The sequence below is a fragment of the Hemitrygon akajei genome, chromosome 20 (assembly GCF_048418815.1).
Source record: "Hemitrygon akajei chromosome 20, sHemAka1.3, whole genome shotgun sequence".
Classification (NCBI taxonomy): Eukaryota; Metazoa; Chordata; class Chondrichthyes; order Myliobatiformes; family Dasyatidae; genus Hemitrygon; species Hemitrygon akajei.
In genome coordinates, this window is record NC_133143.1 from 4,146,812 (window position 1) to 4,170,831 (window position 24,020).

Sequence of the window (24,020 nt, forward strand, 5' to 3'; positions counted from 1 at the left end):
TCCATCAACTTTCCTGGTAACTACCCTGAAAAACTATAACATTGGTTAGACACAACCTACCATGCACAAAGGCAAGCTGACTATCCCTAATCAGTCTATATCTATCCAAATACTCATTTATCCGGTCCCTCAGAATACCTTCCAATAACTCTCCCGCTACAGATATCAAGCTCACTGACCTATCATTTCCTGGTTTACTTTTAATTATTTATTTTTTTAAATTAGTTTTTTTAATACATTTTCTACGTAGCTACAGATAAAAAACCCCCAGATCAAAATGAAGAACATTGATACAGTGCAAAAATCAACATACAATAATAATATGATACAAAGAAAGATAATTGAGAAAGCACCCAAATTGAGGACATGTAAAATTAGTATCCTCCCCAAGCCCCGCAACAAACAAAAAAAAAACTCCAGACCAACCACATCACAGTATAGGGAATATAAATCAGGACAATCAAACCCCCAAAACTGTAAATACACTTAGCAACAGAAAATATTAATGCCTACTACCAACAAAAAAGGAGCTGAAAGCAAGGGACCGGAAAAAAAAACCTTAGTTAAGAGGAAGGTTATGAAAATACTCAATAAAAGGTCCCCAGACCTTATGGAACTTTAAATCCGAATTAAGAACTGAATAATGAATTTTTTCAAGGTCTAAGCAGGACATAATATCGTTAAGCCATTGAGCATGCGTGGGCGGGGCAACATCTCTCCATCTAAGGAGGATTAAACGTCTAGCCAGGAGAGAGGCGAAAGATAATATTCGACCCTTAGTCGAACTCAGACGTAAATCTGTCTCACCCCAGAAACCGAACAAAGCAATTAAAGGGTTAGGTTCTAGGTGGTGATTCAGAATATGATAACGTTATGAAGACATCTTTCCAAAATTTCTCCAAGCTAGGACAAAGCCAGTACATATGAATGAGAGCGGCCTCGCCCCTTTTGCACTTATCACAAAGCGGACTAATGTTAGGGTAAAATCGAGATAATTTAGATTTAGACATATGGGCTCTATGAACAATCTTAAACTGTAAAAGGCAATGGCGAGCACAAAGAGAGGTTGAATTAACCGATTTGAGAATCGAGTCCCAAGTCTCATCAGATAAGGAGGTATTTAAATCGTGCTCCCATGCCATTTTAATTTTATCCACAGGGGCACATCGTAAGGCTGCTAATTTATCACGAATAAATGATATTAAACCTTTACCTAGTGGATTAATAGAAAGAAATAAGTCCATAACATTTTTCTCAGGCATTTCAGGGAAGTTAGGAATTAAAGGAGTAATAAAGTGTCTAATTTGGAGATATCTAAAAAAATGAGCATTGGGCAGATTGAACTTAGCAGAGAGCTGTTGAAAAGAAGCGAAGCGATTATCAATAAAAAGATCTTCAAAATGTCTAATGCCCTTCCTATACCAATCATGGAATGCTGAATCATACGTAGTAGGTAAAAAAAGGTGATTATGTAAAATAGGGCTAGAAAAGGAAAAACCATGGAAACCATAAAATTTCCTAAACTGAGCCCATATACGCAAAATGTGTCTAACAAGAGGATTAACAATTAATCTGGACAAACTACTAGGGAGTACAGAGCCAAGAAGTGCAGAGATAGATAATTCTTTAGTGGAGCTCAACTCCATTGCCACCCAGTTAGGGCACTCGGGTTGGCCATGGAAAAAAGACCAAAAGGTAATACAACGTATATTGGCTGCCCAATAATATAAACGAAAGTTAGGTAAAGCCATGCCACCCTCTTTTTTAGATTTTTGAAGATAAGCTTTATTAATTCTAGAGCGCTTATTCTTCCACAGAAATGACAAAATAATAGAGTCTAAGGAATCAAAAAAAGATTTAGGAATAAAAATTGGGATTGATTGAAATAAATATAAAAGTTTAGGGAGAACATACATTTTAACAACATTAATACGACCTACCAAAGACATAGAAAGAGGTGACCATTGTACCAGACTCTGTTTTATAGCATATGAAAGATTGGCAAAATTTTCACGAAAGAGATCTTTAAACTTCCTTGTAACTGTAATCCCAAGATAAGTAAATTGATTATGAACTACTTTAAAAGGGAGATCACTAAATGTTAATTCTTGTGCTTCTTTATTAATTGGGAAAAGTTCGCTCTTATGTAAATTAAGTTTATATCCAGAGAGCTGGCTAAACTGGTCAAGAAGTGAAAACATTGGAGGTAAGGATGTAGACAGATTTGAGAGAAAGAGTAATAAGTCATCAGCATAAAGAGAAACTTTATGCTCAACACCCCCTCTCCAAATCCCGGTCAACTCAGGACAATTTCGAAATGCTATCGCCAAAGGTTCTATAGCCAAATCAAAGAGAAAGGGACTTAAAGGGCATCCCTGACGGGTGCCACGTTTGAGGTTAAATAACTGGGATTTCTGAAAATTAGTTAAAACAGAGGCAGTAGGACACAAATACAGCAATTTGATCCAAGAGATAAAACTTTGACCGAAGTCAAATTTTTCTAAAACTGCAAAAAGGTAGTTCCACTCTATACGATCAAATGCTTTCTCCGCATCGAGGGAAATAACACATTCAGGAATCCCAGTTGGAGGTGAATATAAAATGTTAAATAAGTGCCGCATGTTAAAAAAAGGGAGACGGTTTTTAATAAATCCAGTTTGATCATCAGAAATAATAGAGGGAATAACAGTTTCTAATATATAAGCCAAAACTTTGGCCAAGATTTTAACATCAACATTAAGCAAAGAAATCGGCCTGTACGAGGAACACTCTGTTGGGTCTTTACCCTTTTTTAATAAAAGAATAATAGATGCCTCATTAAAAGAGGGTGACAATTGGCCGTAATTAAACGAGTCAGATAATACTGAGAGTAACTGAGGAGAGAGAAGTGAAGAGAATGATTTATAAAATTCTACGGGAAACCCATCTGGTCCAGGAGATTTCCCTGAAGACAATGCAGAAATTGCAAAAGATATTTCTTCTGATGATATAGGCGCATTAAGTTTGGCTTTAGAATCAGATGAAAGCGAAGGAATATTCAGATTATTTAAAAAATGATCAACAGAGATATTGTCATTCAAAGATTCAGAGGAATAAAGTCAAGAATACAAATTTTTAAATGCGTCATTGATTTCTAAGTGATCCGATGTAGTCTCCATTCACCTTCCGGATCTTTGTAATAGGTTGTTTGGCTTTGGAACGCCTCAGCTGATTGGCTAGAAATTTACCAGATTTGTCGCCATGGATATAAAAGCGACTCTTACTTTCAAGAAGTTGGCGTTCGACAGGTTGAGTAGACAGAAGATTAAATTTAGTTTGAAGTTCTACACGCTTCTTGTAAATAGTTCAGGATTCTTAGTTTGAGCATACAGTTGATCCAATTCTTTAATCTGATTAATGAGGTCTAATCGATCTGCACAGGACTTTCTATTACGATTTGCTGTATAGGAGATTATTTGGCCCCTCAAATATGCTTTCATGGCATCCCAGACAATCTGGGATGACACTTCAGGTGATGTATTGGTGTTAAAATAAAAGGTTATCTGATCCTTAATAAATTTTAGAAAATCATCATCCGATAATAAAATCGAATCAAACCGCCAGTGTTTATTCCTCTGAGGGAGACCAGGAAAATTTAAAGACAGAGTAATTGGGGCATGGTCAGAAATCAGTATACTCTGATAATCACAAGAATAGACAAATGGAATGAGTTGATTATCGAGTAAGAAGTAGTCAATTCTAGTAAAGGTATGGTGAACATGTGAAAAAAAAGAATAATCTCTCGCAGTAGGATGAAGGAAACGCCATATATCAGAGATACCATAATTGGAGAGAAACGATTGAATAGCTAAGGCAGATTTAGTAGGTGGTCTAGTAACAGAGGACGATCGATCCAAATTAGGATCTAACCAACAATTGAAATCACCACCCAGTATAAGAGAGTGTGAGTTTAAGTCTGGTAGTGAGGAGAAAAAAATGTTCAAAAAAATTAACATAATCAAAATTGGGGGCATACAGGTTTGCTAGTACAACTTTAGTATTATATAGTTTACCAGAAACAATAATAAAATGGCCATTTGTATCAGATATTTTATTATGGAGTTCAAAAGGAATATTTGAGTTAATAAGAATGGAGACTCCCCTAGCTTTGGCGGCAAAGGATGAATGAAAATGCTGACCCGCCCACTTTTGACAAAAGCCGGGAGTTATCAAAACAACGAATATGAGTTTCTTGAAGGAAAGCAATGTCAGCTTTGAGTTGTTTAATATGTGAGAAGACCTTCCTTCTTTTAACAGGGTGATTCAATCATTTTACATTCCAGCTCACAAATTTAAGAGTATTAACCATTATCAATTGTTAGTGCGTAGAAGGCAGCAGGCATATAAAAAGTCAAGCAGTACACTAACAGTCTGGGAGCAAAAATGTAAACATAGATTCGTAGAATCAAAACAGAAACATGTCCTGAGTAACAAAGGAAAGCAAAGGAAACAGTGAGTAGTGTTGGAACTGGAGAACCCAGCCCACTCTCGCAACCCAAAACTAGACGGCTACCAAAAAAAGCAGCTAGCTCTACCAAAAAAATTAACCCAAGTATGACTTCCAGTTCTGTGTCATTAACAACAGTTCCGTATAAATACTATAGCAAATGGTAACTAGTTTATGCACTAGAAAACATAATAACAAATAGGAACAACTTCAGCAGAAGTATAAAACTTAATACAAAGAAAATCAAAAGAAAACCAAAACTAACCTACCCGCGAAAAATTATAGAAGATTAAAAGAAAAAAAAGGGGAGGGAGAAAAGAGGGAAATTATAGATTCAAAGAGAGTATTTATCAACCATTTACAGAAAAAAAAAGCAAAACTTAAACTATGAATCAACCAACAGGGAGGCCTTCAATAAAAACTCCCAACCTCCAAAACAAGATAAAGTCAATTGTAGATCTCTATAGATAAAGTTATACAAGAATAAAATAGATTACACAAGTACAATCTAAATGTCCGCAGGGAAACATTAAACTCGGATTATCTATTTAGAAAAAATGCACCAGGTCCAGGGAGAGATTGTCTACAGCCCTTAGAGTTTCAATAGATAATGTCTGAATTATTCAAGTACAGTCTGAGTCCGGACAAAAATAGCTCTACTACGAGAGGTACTTATCCACCATTTTAGAAGGTCGGACCGGGTTCCTGAGGAGACGGGATAGCCGGAAGACTTCCAACAAATGCCTCAGCATCCTTCACTGATTTAAACCACTTATATTCTCCAGCAGTAAGCGTAATTCGAAGGTCGGCTGGGTTTCGAAGGGAGGGTCTAAGACCACGATCAAAAAGCACTTTCATTACACCTTTAAACTCAGCACGCATCTTCAGAACCTGGGGGTCAAAATCCTCCACAAAGCGAATGACTGTATTTTGAAAAGCAAAAGTACCTCTGCGGCGTGCCTTCATAATCAAACGGTTTTTCACCTGGTATTGATGAAAGCACAAAATTACCGGCCGTGGACGGGAGCCCAGAATTGCACGGGGAACGTAGATCCTGTGTGCCCTTTCAAGCTCAGGTGGAGTCGGAAGAAATTCTTTCCCAAAAATCTCACAGAGAAAATCGGAAAAAAATTTCACGGGAGAGCCCTGTTCGGTGGCCTCCGGCAAACCAAGAATTCATAGATTACAACGTCTGCTACAGTTTTCAAGATCCACCATTTTGGAAAAAAGTTTGCAATTCTTCTCCTCTAGGCTGGAGCAGAGAGTCTCGAGATATTGAACACGGCGTTTTAAATCTTCAGAAGTTGAGTCGATGTGAGATAAATGTTCAGAATGTTCGTCCACTCTAGCATTGATCCGATCCAATTTGACATCCAGCTGGTTGAAAGAAGTTCTAAATTCCTTTAAAATATCTTGTCGATGCTGTTCCAAAGCTGCGAAAATGTCAGCCGGCAAAGCCGTAGAAGTTTCCTTTTTCCCGGTTTTAGTACTTTTGTTAGACATTATAAGATAGATGTGTTCGCAGGTAAGTAGAAGAAACCTAATAAAACACCTAACTAAGGTTTAAGAATGGAGACATGAGTTCAAAGATAAGGAGAATGACGGAGCAAAAGTTCGGAGCAGCTGAACAGTCGCCATCTTACCGGACCTGGTTTACTTTTAAAGCCTTTTTTAAACAGCAGAGCAATATTAGCTATCTTCCAGTCCTTCTGATACCTCACCTGTCACCAAGTCTGATTTAAATATCTCTACTAAAGCTCCTGCAATTTCTGCACTTATTTCCCAGAGTCCAAAGAAACACCTTGTCAGGCTCAGTAGATTTATCCACTCTAATTTGCCTCAAAACAGCAAACAACTCCTCTGCAAACTGTACAGGGTCCATGACTATGTTGCTGCTTTGCCTCACTTCTATAAACTGTGTTCATCTCACGTGACTCAGTATTGAGATGAAAAAAAATCCATTCTGATCTTCCAGAGGACAAACCGTGTCTCTTACAATCCTTCTGCACTTCCACTGGAAATACAGAATCCCTTAGGATTCTGCCTCACCTTGTCTGCTGCAGCAACCTTACACTTTCTTTTAGCTCTCCTGATTTCCAATCAATTACACTTTGCCCCAATCCACAGTTGCCATATCCTTTCTGATACTTTCAACACTGGCCCTTCTCCAATATAGAATCTCAACCTGCAGACCAGACCTATCTTTTTCCATATATTTTAACGTCATTATGCTTATTAGATGCAAAGTGTTCCCCTACACAAACATCTAGGTCTCTTTACCTAATTGGAGATCAAGTATCACACACTCTCTTGTTGGGACATCTTTGAGTATGTTCCTCTATGTATGTGTGAGGAAACTGCACAATCCCACTCCATCCAAGCATTTTGCACTCCATAATCCAGGCAATACTAGGAAAATTAAAAGTTCCCACAAGCACCAATCTACTACTCTCACAAGAACTACATGCAAATTCCCATGAGGGAGGGGGGAGAAGGAGTCTATATAACACACCTGCCAAAGTGACCGTTCCCTTCTCATTTCTAAGTTCTACCCAAAAGGCCTAGTTAGATAATTCCTCAAGAAAATTCCTAAGCACTGCTGTTGTGTCCCCATTTATCAAAAAGGCAACAACCCCTCTACTCTTACCTATTTCCCTCACACCTGGAACATTAAGCTGCCAGATTTGGCCTCTCTCAACCACGTTTCAATAATGCACCACAATATCCCAGTTCCCTAGAGGCAATCTGTGTCTTCAGTTTGTCAAACTACATGCATTGAAATAGATGCAATTGAAAGCAGTGGCTCTATTTGTCCTTTTACTGTAAATAAGGCTATCCTGATTGCTAGCTTTACACTTTGGTTGCTGCACATAGCCCTATCTTTTCACAGACCTTGCTCTTTCAAGTTCCACTCCACTGCCAATCCTTCAAAAGGCTACGGTATGTTCAGAATCATAACCAGATTTATTATCACTGACATATGACAGTTTATAGCAGCAGTACAATGCAGACAAATATTATAAATTACAAAATAAATAGTACAATAAAAAGGAATAACAAGGTAGTATTCATTGGTTCATGGACCATTCATAAGTCCAATGAATCATCGTGCAAGTCTTCAGGGTGCTGTAAATCCTCCTCAATGATGGAAACAAGAAGACTGTGTCCCAGTAGGTGAGGCTCCTGAGTGACAGATGCCACCTTCTTGAGGCATCACCTCAAGGATAGGGATAGTTGTAGTGGTGATGGGAGTTAGCTGACTCTACAACCCTCTGCAGCCTCTTCCAATCCTATACTTTGGAGTCTCCATACCAGGCTGTGATGTAACAGTTGAAATGCTCTCCACCATACATCTATAGAAATTTCTAAGAGACTTTGGTGACATACCAGATTTCCTCAAGCTCCTAATTACCTGGGCCCAGGATAGATCCTTTGATATGTGCACACCCAGGAAGCTACTCACCCTTTCTGCTGCTGATCCCTCAATGAGGACTTGTGTGCATCCTCCCAGCTTCCCTTTCCTGAAGTCCACAATTTCTTGGGTTTTGCTGATGTTGCGTTCAAGATTGTTGTTATGACACCACTGAATCAGTTGACATATTTCACTCCTGTATGCCTCTTCAATGCCATAGTGAGACAGCTGCTATGAGAAGTTGAAGTTTGTACTAACTCAGTTGATCAGATGCCAGTGTTTCCTCCATGCAGTGAAACCCAAAGCATTGACGAGCCATCTCCCCTCCATAGATTCTGCCAGACCTGCTGAGTTTCTCCAGCATTTGGTTGTTGGTCTTTAACTTCAGTTTGTTTGCAAGACCAGGTATAGAAGTTGTGAAGTTAAAGTTAGAAAGTTACACTGCAGTTATGTAAGATGTCAGTGAGGCTGCACTTGAAATATTATGTACAGTTTTAATCACCCTGTTATAGGAAAGGTGGTATTAAATTAGAAAGAGTGCAGAAAAGAGTTGCCTGGACCTGGGTGCGTGATTTACAAGGAGAGGTTTTGTAACTAGTAGGACCTTGTTCCCTGGAACATGGGAAGTTGAGGGGCGACCTGATAGTAGGCCAGGTTCTTCACACAAAGCGTAAGGGAGGTCATGCTGCAACTATACAGGGTACTGGTGAGGCTGCACCCGGAGTACTGTGTGCAGTTCTGATCTCCATACTCGAGGAAGGATATACTGGCTTTGGAGGCAGTGCAGAGGAGGTTCACCAGGTTGATTCCAGAGATGAAGGGGTTAACATATGAGGAGAGGTTGAGTTGCCTGAGACTATACTCTCTGGAATTCAGAAGAATGAGAGGGGATCTTATAGAAACATACAACATTTTGAAAGGGATAGGTAAGATAGAAATAGGAAAGTTGTTTCCATTGGTAGGTGAGACTAGAACTAGGGGACATAGAACATAGAATAGTACAGCACATTACAGGCTCTTCGGCCCACAATGTTGTGCCGACCCTCAAACCCTGCCTCCCATATAACCCCCCACCTTAAATTCCTCCATATACCTGTCTAGTAGTCTCTTAAATTTCACTAGTGTATCTGCCTCCACCACAGACTCAGGCAGTGCATTCCTCACACCAACCACTCTCTGAGTGAAAAACCTTCCTCTAATATCCCCCTTGAACTTCCCTCCCCTTACCTTAAAGCCATGTCCTCTTGTATTGAGCAGTGGTGCCCTGGGGAAGAGGCGCTGGCTGTCCACTCTATCTATTCCTCTTAATATCTTGTACACCTCTATCATGTCTCCTCTCATCCTCCTTCTCTCCAGAGAGTAAAGCCCTAGCTCCCTTAATCTCTGATCATAATCCATACTCTCTAAACCAGGCAGCATTCTGGTAAATCTCCTCTGTACCCTTTCCAATGCCCCAAGATTCAGGGGAGAAGATTTAGGACAGAGATGAGGAGAAACTGTTTTTCCCAGAGAGTGGTGAATCTGTGGAATTCTCTGCCCAGGGAAGCAGTTGAGGCTTCTTCACTAAATATATTTAAGATACAGATGGATAGGTTTTTACATAGTAAGGGAATTAAGGGTTACAGGGAAAAGGCAGGTAGATGGAGCTGAGTTTACGGACAGATCAGCCACGATCTTATTGAATGGCGGGGCAGGCTCGATGGGCTGGATGGCCGACTCCTGCTCCTATTTCTTATGTTCTTATGTAACATGCATTTGGATTGCGCTGCCGGAAATAATGGTTAAGGTGGGCACAGTAACATTTAAAAGCCATCTAGATAACTGCACGGATAGAAGAGGTTAAGAGGGCCAGAGGGCTTGGTTCCATGCTATATGACTACCAGCACAGTGATACATACCTTGGAAACCACCATTCAACAATATCAGTGATAATCACCATCACCTGGGGACTTCAAACACAGTGCAGAGACCTACAGGGTAGCATTAATCGCTGGCTTCCTAAATAGCTGTGAATGTCAGACTAGTCACAGCATGCATCACAAAGCATCAGAGAACTTTTCCCTGCTATGACACCGCAAATCCCTGATCACACCAGCAGCAGATAACGAACAAACATCAACTTTGGCCAGCCACTACTGAGACTGATTATTCCGGGCCTCCTGCGGTGGACGCCAGGCTGACCGTAGTAGACACTGCTTTCTGAATTCCATCAGCAACAGAGAGTACCAGGTGAACAGAAGACGATCCCAAAGCCTCATCAAATCCACTCATTGGCCCACAAATGCTCAGAGCGTCAGTATTAAGAATGCACTGAGATGGGAGGGGGGAAATGGGGTAGTGGGTGAGCAGTTTACCCAAAACATTTCTCTTTCATTATTCACCCAGTTCCCTATGGTTCTTTATCCTTCTCCATCCCATTCAATTTGCCCACAGGTACCCACTCCCCAACTTCCTTTATTCAGAATCAGGTTTAATACCACCAGCATGGGTCATGAAATTTGTTGTTTTGCGGCAGCAATACATAATAATAAAACTGAATTACAGTGTATATAGCTTAAATTAAACAAGTAGTGAGGTAGTGCTCATGGATTCAATGCCCATTCAGGGAAGAAGTTGTTTTTGAATCATGGAGTGTGTGCTTCCTTCCCTGACGGTAGCAATGAGAAGAGGGTATGTCCTGGGTGACCGGCCTCAGTGGTGGATGCCGCCTTTTTGAGGCATCATTCCTTGAAGGTATCCAGGATGCCTGGGGAGGCTAAATGAACTTACAATTTTCTGCAGCTTATTTCGATCCTGTATAGTTTCACCCCCCACCCCCAACTCAAACCAGACAGCGATGCAGCCAGTTAGAACTCTTTCCATGGTATATCTCTAGAAATTTGCGAGTATCTTTGATGACGTACCTAATCTCCTCAAATTCTTAATGAAATATGGTCGTGCTCCATCTTCCTCTTTTCAGCTTTTTATAACCTCCCATCCTCCCTACCTACATCTGCCAATCATCCCTCCTTACCTGCATCCAACTATCATCTGCTGGATCTTGTTCCACCCCTTCCTCTCACCTTCATCTTGCAGTTCAAATGAAACATTCACAGTCCATGCCCAACCCCACACACACAGATGCTGCTGCACCCAGTGTTTGTCCAATATTTTGGTTTTTTTTGCTCCAGATTCCAACATCTGTAATCCCTAGTGTGAGGGGGAAGTGGACGGAAATTGGTTTACAGAGAAATGTCACTGATGGCAATGTTCATGTTGTAAGAAGCTGCTGAAAAAGATGTGAAGTATTTTTCAGTCAGAGAACCTACATCACTTATCAATATCTGGAATGCTTGGTAAACACCAATGGTTCACACATTTCCTCCAAAACAATAGCAAATGTTTAAATTAGTATTAATTGACCTCAGTATTGAATAGGATCGAAATTAGGATAAAATATCCATGGAATTCTCCCTTAAATTTGGAGAACCCTCCCCCCACCCAAACAAAAAAATATTATGTATTTACTTCTTTAGATACATTGCCGAATAGGCCCTTCTGGCCCTGTGAACCAACTCCTGATCTAATCTGAGCGGGACAATTTATAGTGAGCAACAACTACATCTGTGGATGGTGGGAGGAGACAGGATAGGGAAGCAGTGGTGGGAATTGAGCCCAGGTTGCCTGTATTGTTGGGCGTTGCCATGCCACCACAAATGCCTTGAGAATGATAATGTATGGACGTCTGCTCAAGATGACGAGTAACCAAATCTGAATTCATAAAAAAACCACCAGCCCCCTCTGCACAAATCCTCAGTTGGTTTAACGAGGCTTCATTTTCATTAACACAGAAAAACATGAAAACTGCTTTTTGATTGAATGGAACATTCAGGTTTAGTGGTTCAGCTCCCCTGCAAGGCTTTACAAGGATTGGCCAGACTGCGCTCGGAGTATTAGAAGAGTTTTGGGCCCCTTATACAAGAAGGGATGTGCTGGCACTGTTGAGGGTCTAAAGGAGGTTCATGAGAATGAACCTGGGAATGAAAGGGTTAATTTTATGGTGCATTTGATGGCTCTGTACTCACTGGAGTTTAGAAGAATGATAGGGGATCTCACTGACACCTATTGAAGATCTTTGATAAGAGTAAATGTGTATAGGATATAGGAGACTGAGACCAGAGGACACAGCCTCTGAATACATCCTTTAGAACAGAGATGAAGAGAAATTTCTTTAGCTAGAGCAGGGGTTCCCAACCTGGGGTGCCCGCACCCCCAGGGGGTGCGAGATGGAATTTCAGGGGGTGCGACAAAGAGTGGCTTGTGTGCTTGAGTGACGAGTCACGAGTCATCACTCAGCCAGCTGCCAGTGTGCCTTGAGAAGTGGAAGTAACGTTTGTCCCAAACACACTCCAGTCTCCCGCTGCCCAAGTCGAGAGACGTAAATTCACTCCAGTCTCCCGCTTCCCGAGTCAAGAGACGTAAACTCACTCCAGTCTCCCGCTGCCCGAGTCAAGAGATGTAAACTCACTCCAGTCTCCCGTTGCCCGAGTCAAGAGAGATGTAAACTCACTCCAGTCTCCCGCTTCCCGAGTCGAGAGAGACGTAAACTCACTCTAGTCTCCCGCTTCCCGAGTCGAGAGAGACGTAAACTCACTCCAGTCTCCCGCTTCCCGAGTCAAGAGACGTAAACTCACTCCAGTCTCCCGCTGCCCGAGTCAAGAGAGATGTAAACTCACTCCAGTCTCCCGCTTCCTGAGTCGAGAGAGATGTAAACTCACTCCAGTCTCCTGCTGCCCGAGTCAAGAGACGTAAACTCACCCCAGTCTCCCGCTTCCCGAGTCAAGAGACGTAAACTCACTCCAGTCTCCCGCTTCCCGAGTCAAGAGACGTAAACTCACTCCAGTCTCCCGCTTCCCAAATCAGCGTTGAGGATTCTCATCACTGTTACCTGGGAGTTACACCTCAGAGTTGAGGAGTCTCATCAATTTACTGTTTACAATTTTTTCTGAATAAATTAGAATCTAATTGGTCAATTTATATTTGCATTTTATGCACTGAGTTAAAAGCTTATTTTTTTAAGTTCAATTTGTTCACCCACAGTATTGTATGTGGTTCAATAATTAGAAATTAGACTTTTTCATCTTCAAATGTGATATTACTTTTGTAGGGGGTGCGAACATTAATTAAACATTTCCTAGGCGTGTGGGGCATAGAAAAGGTTGGGAACCACTGAGCTAGAGGATCATAAATCTGGAATTCATTGCAACAGAGGGCTGTGGAGGTCAAGACATTGGGTGTATTTAAAACAGAGATTGGAAGCTTTTTAATTGGTAAGGGCAAAGGTTACAGGGAGAAGGCAGGAAAATGGGGTTGAGGGGAATAAAAACAAGCCATGATGGAATGGCAGAGCAGATTCTATAGGCTAAATGGCCTAATTCTGCTGCTGTGTCTTATGGCCTTATGGAGAGAGGAATCCGTGACAAAATAGATTAGTGCTGATTAACTGGATAAGTATTTTTCCCCATCAGTAGTCCCCAGTGATTGTGCCTGGCTTCCAAAGACTTCTAAAGATCCAAATGGTTTAAGTCTGAACCATCAGAGAGGCAGCATCATGAAACATCTTAGGTCTCATATAGAGTATATTCCCAGATATGAAATCCAAATCTGGTGTACTACCCAGGCTCGGACTAGATGCGGGAAAGATATTTATACAGAAGAGCCTGGAAGATTAATTCTGTGATCACCTTCAGCTGTAGGAAGCACACTTTAAAACTCACATTTTAAAGTCACCCCAATTTAAAACATCATTCAACATGCCAAACTGTAATCTTACCCTCCGGAGGTTCTTCATTTCAAGGAAGTTTCCTTTCCATTCAAACTGGATTCTGAGGTGACCTATGAGAAGGCTAACGAAGGGTGGCAGAGCACTCCTGACAGTAACGTTCTTGATGCAGCAGATCCAACCTGCACTTTGCGCAGCCACAGGTCAGGTTCCCCCACGACTCAGTCAAGGGTCATCCCCCCCATGGGGGCACTGAATTATTTCCTTATGCTCATCGGAATCTCCTACCATCAGAGCTCAGAACAAAGTACATACTTCACGAGAAAAGTGTAAGATATATAAATAATGTGCTCTGTCCATCAGAGCTAAGAATTTAACTGGGTCTTCAATTTTGGGCACGTTGACCATAGAGAGAGAGGAGACACTGTTGTGGTTTAGTTAGTATATTTGGAAGATTTGCTTGAGACTGTTATTGATACATTGCCAGTGCTTCAGATAGTTCATGTTTCAGAAGTCTAGGAGGCAAGAATCATCACTGCCTGTTGACCTTAAGTATAGTGCAAAATTTGACACTTTTAGGGAAACACTATAAGTTGATACTATAAGTTCATAAACAGGCCCTTCAGCCACCATGTCCATGCTATCCATCATACCCATCCACCAGTACTCTGCACCAAGCCTTCAGTAGCTTAACAATTCAAGTGCTATCTACGTTTCTTAAATTGCATGAGGGTTCCTCTCTCCATCCTACAACTAGTGTCATTCAGCCAGTGTCTTCCAAAACCCAAACAAAATAATCCCCCAGATTCCTTCTAAACCTCTTATCCCTCACCTTCAACCCATTCCTTCTGGTTTTAGATACCTCAGTTATGGGGAAACTTTCCACTATCTATACCATCCACCTCACTCCTCAGCCTTCTCCACTGCAAGGAATACAAGCTGAAACACACCTATCCCAGGCAATTTTATGGTAAATCCCCTTCATGATCCAAGTCTATCCCGAGCAAACTTCATCACTGAAGTCTGCCTTCAGTAGGAGCTGGCTTGCAAGATACATGTCTATACACACTACACAGTTAAAAGAAATAATGATACAATAATTTTTGAGCAATGGTGTAATACAGATAACAAACCAACAGTTAGTGGTGTTACTGATAGCCTGATGGAAAGGCTAAAATCATAGCAACTTTTAAGAGGTATCTTGACAGATACTTGAACTGGCAAGAAATGGAGGAATATAAACCATGTGTAGGCAGATGGGATTAGTTTAAATTACTTCATGGTCAACACAGACAAGGTGGGCCAATGAGCCTACTCCTGTGATGATTGAGACTTTTATCAGAGGGCACTGTTGTACAGCAGGGAGAACTCTTCTGCATAATTTTAAGCGTCTGTTTCTTTGAACCAACTGATTCTATGAATAAGTGTAAGGCCCCAATCTTACTCAGTTCAGTGAATTTGTTGATGGTTGTTTGAGCTCTGCTTCCCTGCATGTATACTGTGCATCTCAATGACAGCAGAGAGGATGGAACCTTGTCTCTAGACTGGTTAAATAGGTTCCAGCTTGTCCTATTGATTAGCTCAACTCCAGTGGAATCTGGTGTGATGCGCTGCTCTACAGCAAGAAAGTGACCCAGTTTTCCTTCACAGTGACCTGCATGGAGTTGTGGACCCTTTGGTTACAAACATGATTGCTATCATGCCATCACAGACCAGATGCAAGAGGGCAAATTTCAGAAGGGCACCCTCTGGCTCTTGGGACTAATGGATTCAAAGTCTTCTATAAGGCTTGAGGCAGCCTCACATAGATTTCCTACAGTTCCCTTGGAGGAGATATACAAAGATTGCATCCACTGTGCCTTCGAATGGAGGAATTCCATACTGCTGTTCCATCACTGGGAGCTGAAGATGAGGTGTTCCTTGGAACACCTACAAGTCAGCAAAATTACAGAGCTCTAATATGACAAGATCTCTCCCTGACCATTCAAAGTCAAATGAGCACGAACAATTCAAGAAGCACTGTATAGCTAGAGGTTGGCTGCACAAAACCCAATTCAAACTTTAATGCAATACAAATACCCTTTTGAAGAACAATCCATTTCTATTGCACTCTCCCTGTCACACTCTGATCATGATCCTTTTTCAGCAGGTTGAGTTCAAGTACTAATATGGATCAAGTACTTTCAAATGGAATCACCCCAAATTTCAGATAATTAATCCTCAAAAATTCACCCAGAAATCCCGATATTTTCTTAGTCAAAGACATATCTGCTTCAATATTAAAACATTAAGAATAAGCAAAGCATCATTGACCTTTAAGTCTAGCTGGTAGTCAATCCAATATTTAAATGCAAACACTGCACAGAATCTTTGTAAAATTTTTATTTGATTATTTTCACACAGTACTCAGATTGCATCCAAAGTCAATGTTTAAGACAAACATAAAACAGAATTTTTCCAAATCCCAGGTTAAATATGCATATTTAAAATGTATTTCAGAGTTGGCCCCAGCATACACAGGACACATGGTTACCAGATATAATGATATTTTTGGCAAAGTTGTAATCTAAACAGAAAACCAAAAACCAACCATTTATATCTTCTAGCCTAATGTGAACTATTCTGTGGACTACAGAATGTTACCTTTCCAGACTCCAGCATTGCAAAAAGTGTTTCACATCTGACAAGTTAAGCCTATCTTTCTAAATACATTTTTAGAGCCTATGAACCACGTTATAAACCCATTTCTGGAATTCCAAAACTAAGACAACTTGAGTTTCTTAAAAATGTCTTTCTCCTTTAAAAACAACTGCCAATCTTTGCTAGACACAGATTATCTTGCATTTGTACAAAACTAAATTTTTCCATTACTCACTAAAACAAATGAGTTTTCCTTTCATCCTTAAGAATATTTTCACCTTGTTTGACCTCTCCAAAAGATATTCATACACTGCATAACAGTTGCCTTGGCACAGCTCCCCTTCCTGCTAAAGTACATCCCAGAGGATACTACCACATTAACACATGGCCCTCCCCTTCCTGCTTCAGTACATCCCAGAGGATGCTACCACACAAACTGCACCCTATCCAGTGTTCATCAAGGGCATTCAGAGCACAACTTTACCCTTTCCCATCAAGCACCAAAAGCAAAACCTTGTGCAACCACTGACACTCTGGCTGACGTTAAATAACTCACCAAATAGAAGATACCACTCTGGCTCAGTACTAAGCTTTGCAAAGAGATTCAGGCCCTGCCACTATCAAACCCATTGTTAAGGAGCAAATTTGAGATATTCAATGTTCTCCTTCATTCCTTGGTTTTACTTCCCTTATGCCTTGACAACTATCAATTTAACTTTTAACGATTTATGAATGTAAAGAATAAAACATTGAAAATGACTCAGAAGTATTTCAGCAAAAGGTAGTTTTCATTCTCCACCACATGAGCCTGCTCCCTCAATACCAGCCCATCGAGTCTCAGAGGAGAGAACATAGCTGACAGCTGGAACTATCAGGAGCAAAGTGAACCCCCAACCCCAAGATGAAGATTTGGAAATCACCTCACCAACTTCCCTTACCCTGAAACCAAAACTTATTTCTTAGTCTGAAAACACACCAAAGACAGACTATGCCACTTGAACAACTCCTGTGGAAAACAGTGGGTGTTGACTGACAGTAAATTTTCACACACTGACAGTGGCAGACCATTCATGGGAATAAGGGGATGAAGACCAAAATGGGTCAAGGCTAAGCTGCACGGTGGAAGAAGGTTAAAGTAGAACAGCCTATTGCAGGATAACACAGGAGTCTGAACACAATAGAAGGCCATTTAAACAGAAATACAACAATTCAAACCTTTTAAAATCTTGATGTTATGAAGTTCAGGAACAGAACATTTATTTTCCTGCAGTATTTGGAAGACAGCAATTACCTCCTGAAACTTACAGCAAATCAAATCGAGCACCCCATGAAGGGTGGGTAGAGCTGTTAACAAGAAGAATTCCGATAGCATTTTCTTGGCTATGCTCAGTAACAGAATAGTCAACAGGTCAGATAAAACAAGTTCACAATTATTTGTAATACTAAGATACAAAAGTAATGCACTAACAATCTGATTTTTGTGGCCATGTGATACAGCTTTGGCACTTAACAGGTGGCCGCTTGTTACAATTCATCGTCACCATCACAAACTGTTATTGTCAAAATATTAAATCAACTTTAATACAGTGTGGAATAGGCCCTTTCAGCGCTTGGAGCCATGCTACCCAGCAAACCCGATTTAATCCTAGCCTAACCACAGGATAATTTACAGTGACCAATTAACTTACCAACTGATAAGTCTTTGAACTGTGAGAAGTAAGTGGACCACGTGGAAAAAACGCACAGGGAGAGACAGGAATCGACCCTGATCGCTGGTGCTGTAAAGCATCGCGCTGCCTCAGACCAGTGAGCATTTCCAACTCCAACAACTTCTGATTTTAGGTTTCAGCACTGACAAGCTTTGATCAACAATTTTGCTTAACAAGGACTCTGCTCCTTTAGCGTTACATTGTTCACACAAAGCCAGAAGGCAGTCTCCCCTCCACTATGGATCACTAGTAGCAAGAAGAATCCAGACTGGACAAACAGCTCAGTTTCTCAAAGGCTCTGATATAAAATCCATATTGGTAAATAATGGGGCATCTCTTATCATGACTTGGGGTAAGCTCAGCAGTATTCAATAAGTACTTGCTGAAGAAAGATCAATTCAGACTTGATCAACTTTAACACACCCAAAGGATATAAATCAATAAGGTGGCAAGTCCCAGAAATAACTGTCACATCCTAGTATGACAAGTCCTTGAAATTTCAGAATCCTTAGAACTTTTATTTCACTTGAATTGCTTAATTATTCTTTATTTTGATAGCTACATCTACAGTCTTAAGAAACTTGCTCTACATTATCCTTGCAGTACAAAATAGGTGAGATGGTTTGGGACTGATCTATTGTTTCACTGAACAGAGAAGACTCCAGTACATTATTCATCATTCAAGCATTCCTAAAATGTTAAGCCACCAGAAAGGACACAATATTGTGGATAACTTATCAAGTAAGTTACAATAGGTATTTTTTTAAAAAAGTTTCTTTTAAATAACCAGTTTGAATTGGATTGCTGGCTTAGGATGACTCAGACCACATATTGGTAGGGATCTACCTTCCCTTGATCAGGAGTTGCAAATGGACTTAGCCATTCTATTGAAAATGGATGACCGAACACTGCTTTCATATTCATCCATTTTGTTTTTTTAGCCCATCTTCTCTCTTCCTTTTTCAACTGCTCTATTCCCTGGAAACAGAAATAGAACAGCTTCAATCAAGCAGGTCAAAGTTAGAGAGGAGGACTCACTTGTACCCCATTTCAAAGAACATCATGCACAGAATCAGATTACTGATATTTTGTTTTACCATTGGATTAGGCTTTCAATTTAAACAAGTAGTTAAGGTAACAATTTTCTCCATTTTCAGAGTGCTGTGGCAAACATCTCTTCAGAAGCTGCTCACTTCAGCTCACCCATTCAGAAGACGTGCTTCTAGAAGCCTGCTGAGAATTGGATGCTCAGCACAGAAAGGGGACAACTAAAGCTTGTTCTACCACAAAACAGTACAGCAGGGTACTGAGATGCTATGCCATCAATCCAACCATTGATTCAAATTTTAGCTCTAAAGCATTATCACCACATAGCATGGAAACAGGTCCTTAGGTTGAGTTCACACTGACTCATTTATATTATTAGACACTATTATGCATCTTTTTATTCTCCCCATGCTAACGAATAGTTGTATGAAAAACCGAAAAATGCAGAAGACCAGAAAGAAAACCAGCCATCCGTAGCCTAACATGATCCAATTAAAACAGCTAGGATTTGTGGTCATCCCATTAGCAATTTGGTGGGAAACTGGCAATTGCATAACCAATAGACATAGACCTTGTATTTCTAAACACAAGAGTTTCTGCAGATGCTGGAAATCCAGAGCAACACCCACAAAATGCTGGAGGAACTCAATAGGACAGACAGTAGTTTTGGAGAGAAATAAACAATTGATGTTTCAGACTGAGACCTTTCATCCCGAGTTCCTCAAACATTTTTTATGTTGAACTTGTAGTTATACAGATTTACCCAAGTCAACAACTTATATTTATAGCAATTTTAATGCAGGAAAATTATGTTACAGCTGCGTCCCAGCTTCAGTCCTGATCTGACATGCAGTGTGGAGTTTGCACATTCTCCTTGTGATTCCTCCCACATCCCAAAGATGTGTAGATTGCTTGGTTAATTGGCCATTGCAAATTATCCTAGTGCATAGGTAAGTGGCAGTAGCTGGGAGTTAATGAGAATGTGGGGCAATAAAAAAAGGATTAATATAGGCTTGGAGTGAATAGGTGGCTGATAGTTGGTGGGTGAGTCATAACTGTACAGAACAAACACCACAGCCACGCTGATTTCTTTACCCATTTATAACAAACCCACTTGACCATATTAGGACTATATCTTGCTGATTTAAGTGCCTGTATAAATGTCTCTTAAACATAGCAATTGTATCTGAATCCACCACCTCTGTAGCACACTCCACTTGTGAAAAAAAACTCCTAGTTAATACCTTTCAGATTCCCTTTTGTTTTTGAACTGGGGGGAAAAGAATCTAATTATCTATCCTATATTTGCCTCTTAATGTTATATTCTAGCAGATCACCCCTCAAACTCCTTTACCTCAGGGAAAAGATGTCCAGCTTATCCAATCTCTCCCCATAATTGAAGTCTTCCAATCTAGACAACAACCTGGCCAATCTCCTGTGCACCTTCTTTGGCACAACCACATCTAGAATGACACACAATACTCTTGAATGTGACCCAACTTAGACTTTGTAAAATTGCAACATGACATTGAAACTCTTATGTTCTACTCTATGTCTTGACCTGTGAAGGCAAGCATGTCATTGCTTTTAGGAAATAATAGACTTGGTTCCCTAGGTATCTCTGGTCATCACCATTCCTTTGGTCCATTTACTGTATGCATCCTAATCTTATTTGATTTTTCAAAACCTTGCACAATTTGGAGTTAAATTCATATATCAATACCTCACCCAACTTTCTAACTGGTCTAAATCCATCTGTGCCCTTAGACAACCTTCCTTGCTATTCACAACACCACAACAAAATCTGTGTCATTCTCAAACTTACTAATCATTACTACATTCACATCCAAGTCATTAACATACATCAGAAACAGTGAAAGACCCTGCAATGACCAGAGATACACCACCGATCATGGACTTCCAATCACCACTACCATCTGCTTCTTCCTAAAAAGCCAGTTTTGAATCTAATTATCCAGCTCATTTTGAATCCCATGTACCTTCTGGAGCAGCCTACCGTGTGGGACCTTGTCAAATGCCTCACTAAAGTATACCTACCACTTTGCCTTCACCACTTTTTAGTTACTTCCTTTACAAACTCAAATTGGTGAAAGAGAATTTCCTCCGCACAAAGTCCTGCTGATTATGCGCTGCCTTTCCAAATGTCCATAAACTCCACCCTCAGAATTTCCCTCCCACTGATTTGAAGTTCACCTGGTTGATCCCGGCTGCCTTTCCAAATGTCCATAAACTCCACCCTCAGAATTTCCCTCCCACTGATTTGAAGTTCACCTGGTTGATCCCGGCTGCCTTTCCAAATGTCCATAAACTCCACCCTCAGAATTTCCCTCCCACTGATTTGAAGTTCACCTGGTTGATCCCGGCTGCCTTTCTTAGATAAAGGAACAATATTAACTATTCTCCAGTCTTTTGGTAGATGTTGGATAGGATCCAGATTGTTTTAAATGTGTTTTTCCTTGTTAGTTTTAGCTTTCTGAACACTTGCTTATGAGTTTGTATAATCAGCTGTTTGTAAACTTGTAGTAATGTTTTATACTCTTGCAGTTTTTTGTCCTCAAAACCTAAATGTGACTCCGTCAGTACCTGTTCACAGGTTTCTCATCTAAACCGATTCAGTATAAAAGAAAAGCATACAATCCAGTTTATTACCTCTTTTCTTGTCTTGTGCTTGACCTATACTATAATGAACATCTAAACACAGACTTACACCTCATTCTTGACTTCCAAGGAACCTTCTTGAGAACACCATTTCCAAATGTAACATACCTCATCTGTAGCTAACAAAGTTGAAAAAACCTTGATCAGACCTTCAGCAGCCCATCTCTTGTTTTCATAACAATCAGGAACAAATGTCATCTGGTCTTTGGGATTTATCCACCTTTATTCCTTCCAAAACATCCAACACTTTCACTTCCTTAATGCTAATGTACTTCAGACTATCAATATAGACCAAAAAGCACTCACTTGCAAACTCACATCCCCTAAACCAACACACGGATTACTCTTTTGGCCCATAAGGGAACCCACTCTGTCCCTGGCTACCCTCTTGCTCCTAATAAGCCTATAGAATGCCTTGGGATTCTCCTTGAACTTGTCTATAAGGGAAATTTCATTGTTCCTTATGTTCCCCTAATTTTTTTCTGAAGTACTCTTCTATATCCTCTAATAAGAAAAAATAACAAAGCCAAAATAAGTTATTAAGTCAGACATGTTCTAACTGAAGATTTTAAAAGAGAGACACAGGTTTAGGAAGAAAATTACAGACTTTAGAGCATGGCAGTAGGGGAAAGGCACCACAACAGTGGGGGGGCGGCAGCAATACAGTGGAATGTTTAAATACAGGAACAGGCATTTTACCCAAGGGTTTGATAGATAAACTAAAAGTGATGCTGAGCTTGGAGGAAAGGGGTACATGGGCAATGGAGAGTGGGCTCAGTGATTACTGAATTCTGCTGTTGTTCCCACTGCTGACTCACGACTGTACTGCCAGATTCAGCTCAACGCATTAAGTTCACTGATGATACAACACTGGCTGGTTAGACCAGCAACAATGGGCTGGCATACAGAGAGGAGGTAGAGGGGCTTATCAAATGGTGTGAGAACAACCACCTGAGTCTCAATGTGGACAAGACAAAAGAGATGATTGTGAACTTCAGGAAGGCACAAGTCAATCACTCTCCATTGCACATTAATGGCTCTGCCATGGAGAGAATGAAAAGCACAAAGTTCCTAGGTGTGCATATAATGGTCGATCTAACTTGGACCCGCAACTCCTCACTAGTCAAGAAAGAACAGCAGCACCTACACTTTCTGAGGTGTGCAAGACTCCCTGCCCCCATTCTAACAACTTTCTACCCTCGAGGGTCCTGTCGGGCTGCAGCATTGTGTGGCACATGAGCTGCAAGGCATCCGACCACAAGACCCTACAGAGGACACTATGGCCTCCCACCCCCTACTGGAAGTCTTGCAGATGAAGGTCCCCAAGCATTGTTGAGGATCCTTACCACATATCCCACAATCTCTTTAAACCACTATCGTCAGGAAGGAGGTATGGAATCATCAGGAGTAGGGCTGCCAGGCTGTGTAACAGTTTCTTCCTTCAGGCTGTGAAACTAATCAATACCCTGCTACCACTAACTTCTCATCACTGGGACAGTGAGCTGTCTACCGTTTACTTGTGCCGTGCTTTACTACGTGCTTTCTGAATTCTATTTATTAGTTTATTTATAGTGTAATCCTCCTGTTTATGTGCCGTTGATGCACTGTAGTCTGGAGGAACGTCATTTCATTTGGTTGTCTGTATATATGTACAGTTAGATGACAATAAACTTGGACTTGAAGTGTGTTTGTATTTGAGGGAGTTTGATTGAGGGTAGTGACAGATTTGAAAAGAGAAGGATGGATGCCAACTAACAAGATAGCCAGTGAAATAATGTGAATAGGATGAAGTTGGTAGGAAGTGGGTTTCATGGACAAAATGAGATTAGACAATGTGTTGGGAGGGATAGAAATGATGAGAAATTGCTTACGGTTGAGGATTCACATACAGAAGATTGTTCTTGTATTTCAGCAAAGCCAAGAGCAGTGAGCAAGTCTGACATTGAACATCAGTACCTGATTGCTTAGATAGAAGCAACAACGAATGGCCAAAGCAATTAATTTAATGGGAACTGTAAGACAGGGACAACCAAGGAGGGACAGAGGAAGTTAGGCAAAGACAAAAAATGCGAAGGAGGGGAGAAATTGTTGCACCCCTACTGATGGTCTTTGTGTCCTCAAGGGCCACAGGAGTAGTACCAGATGATGGGAGGTGGCAAATGCTACTCCTTTATTCAAGAAAGGGAGTAGGGATAACCCTGGTAATTATAGACCAGCGAGTCTTAATTCAGCGGTGGGAAAATTATTGGAGAAGATTCTAAGATACAGGAGTTAAGAGCATTTGGA

The 24,020-nt window shown here is 40.6% G+C and overlaps 2 protein-coding genes across 11 annotated transcripts in view; one reads left to right on the forward strand and one right to left on the reverse strand.

Annotated features, from left to right (window-relative positions):
* tmem42a (transmembrane protein 42a) overlaps positions 1–24,020 on the forward strand; it is an 82,860-nt gene that overhangs the window by 56,870 nt on the left and 1,970 nt on the right. The gene's annotated exons all lie outside the window — the stretch shown is intronic.
* The window catches only part of LOC140742191 (palmitoyltransferase ZDHHC3), a 111,519-nt gene that overhangs the window by 9,378 nt on the left and 78,121 nt on the right, over positions 1–24,020 (reverse strand). Inside the window, exon 8 of one of the 10 annotated variants that reach the window (XM_073072975.1) lies at positions 16,027–18,986. The exons of 8 other annotated variants lie outside the window; for them this stretch is intronic. In XM_073072975.1, coding sequence (XP_072929076.1) covers positions 18,828–18,986 — 159 coding nt within the window. In that variant the 3' untranslated portion in view covers positions 16,027–18,827. Of the gene's footprint in view, positions 1–16,026; positions 18,987–21,739; positions 21,854–24,020 lie in introns of those variants that run through there. One more of the 10 variants, XM_073072980.1, reaches the window with a different exon arrangement.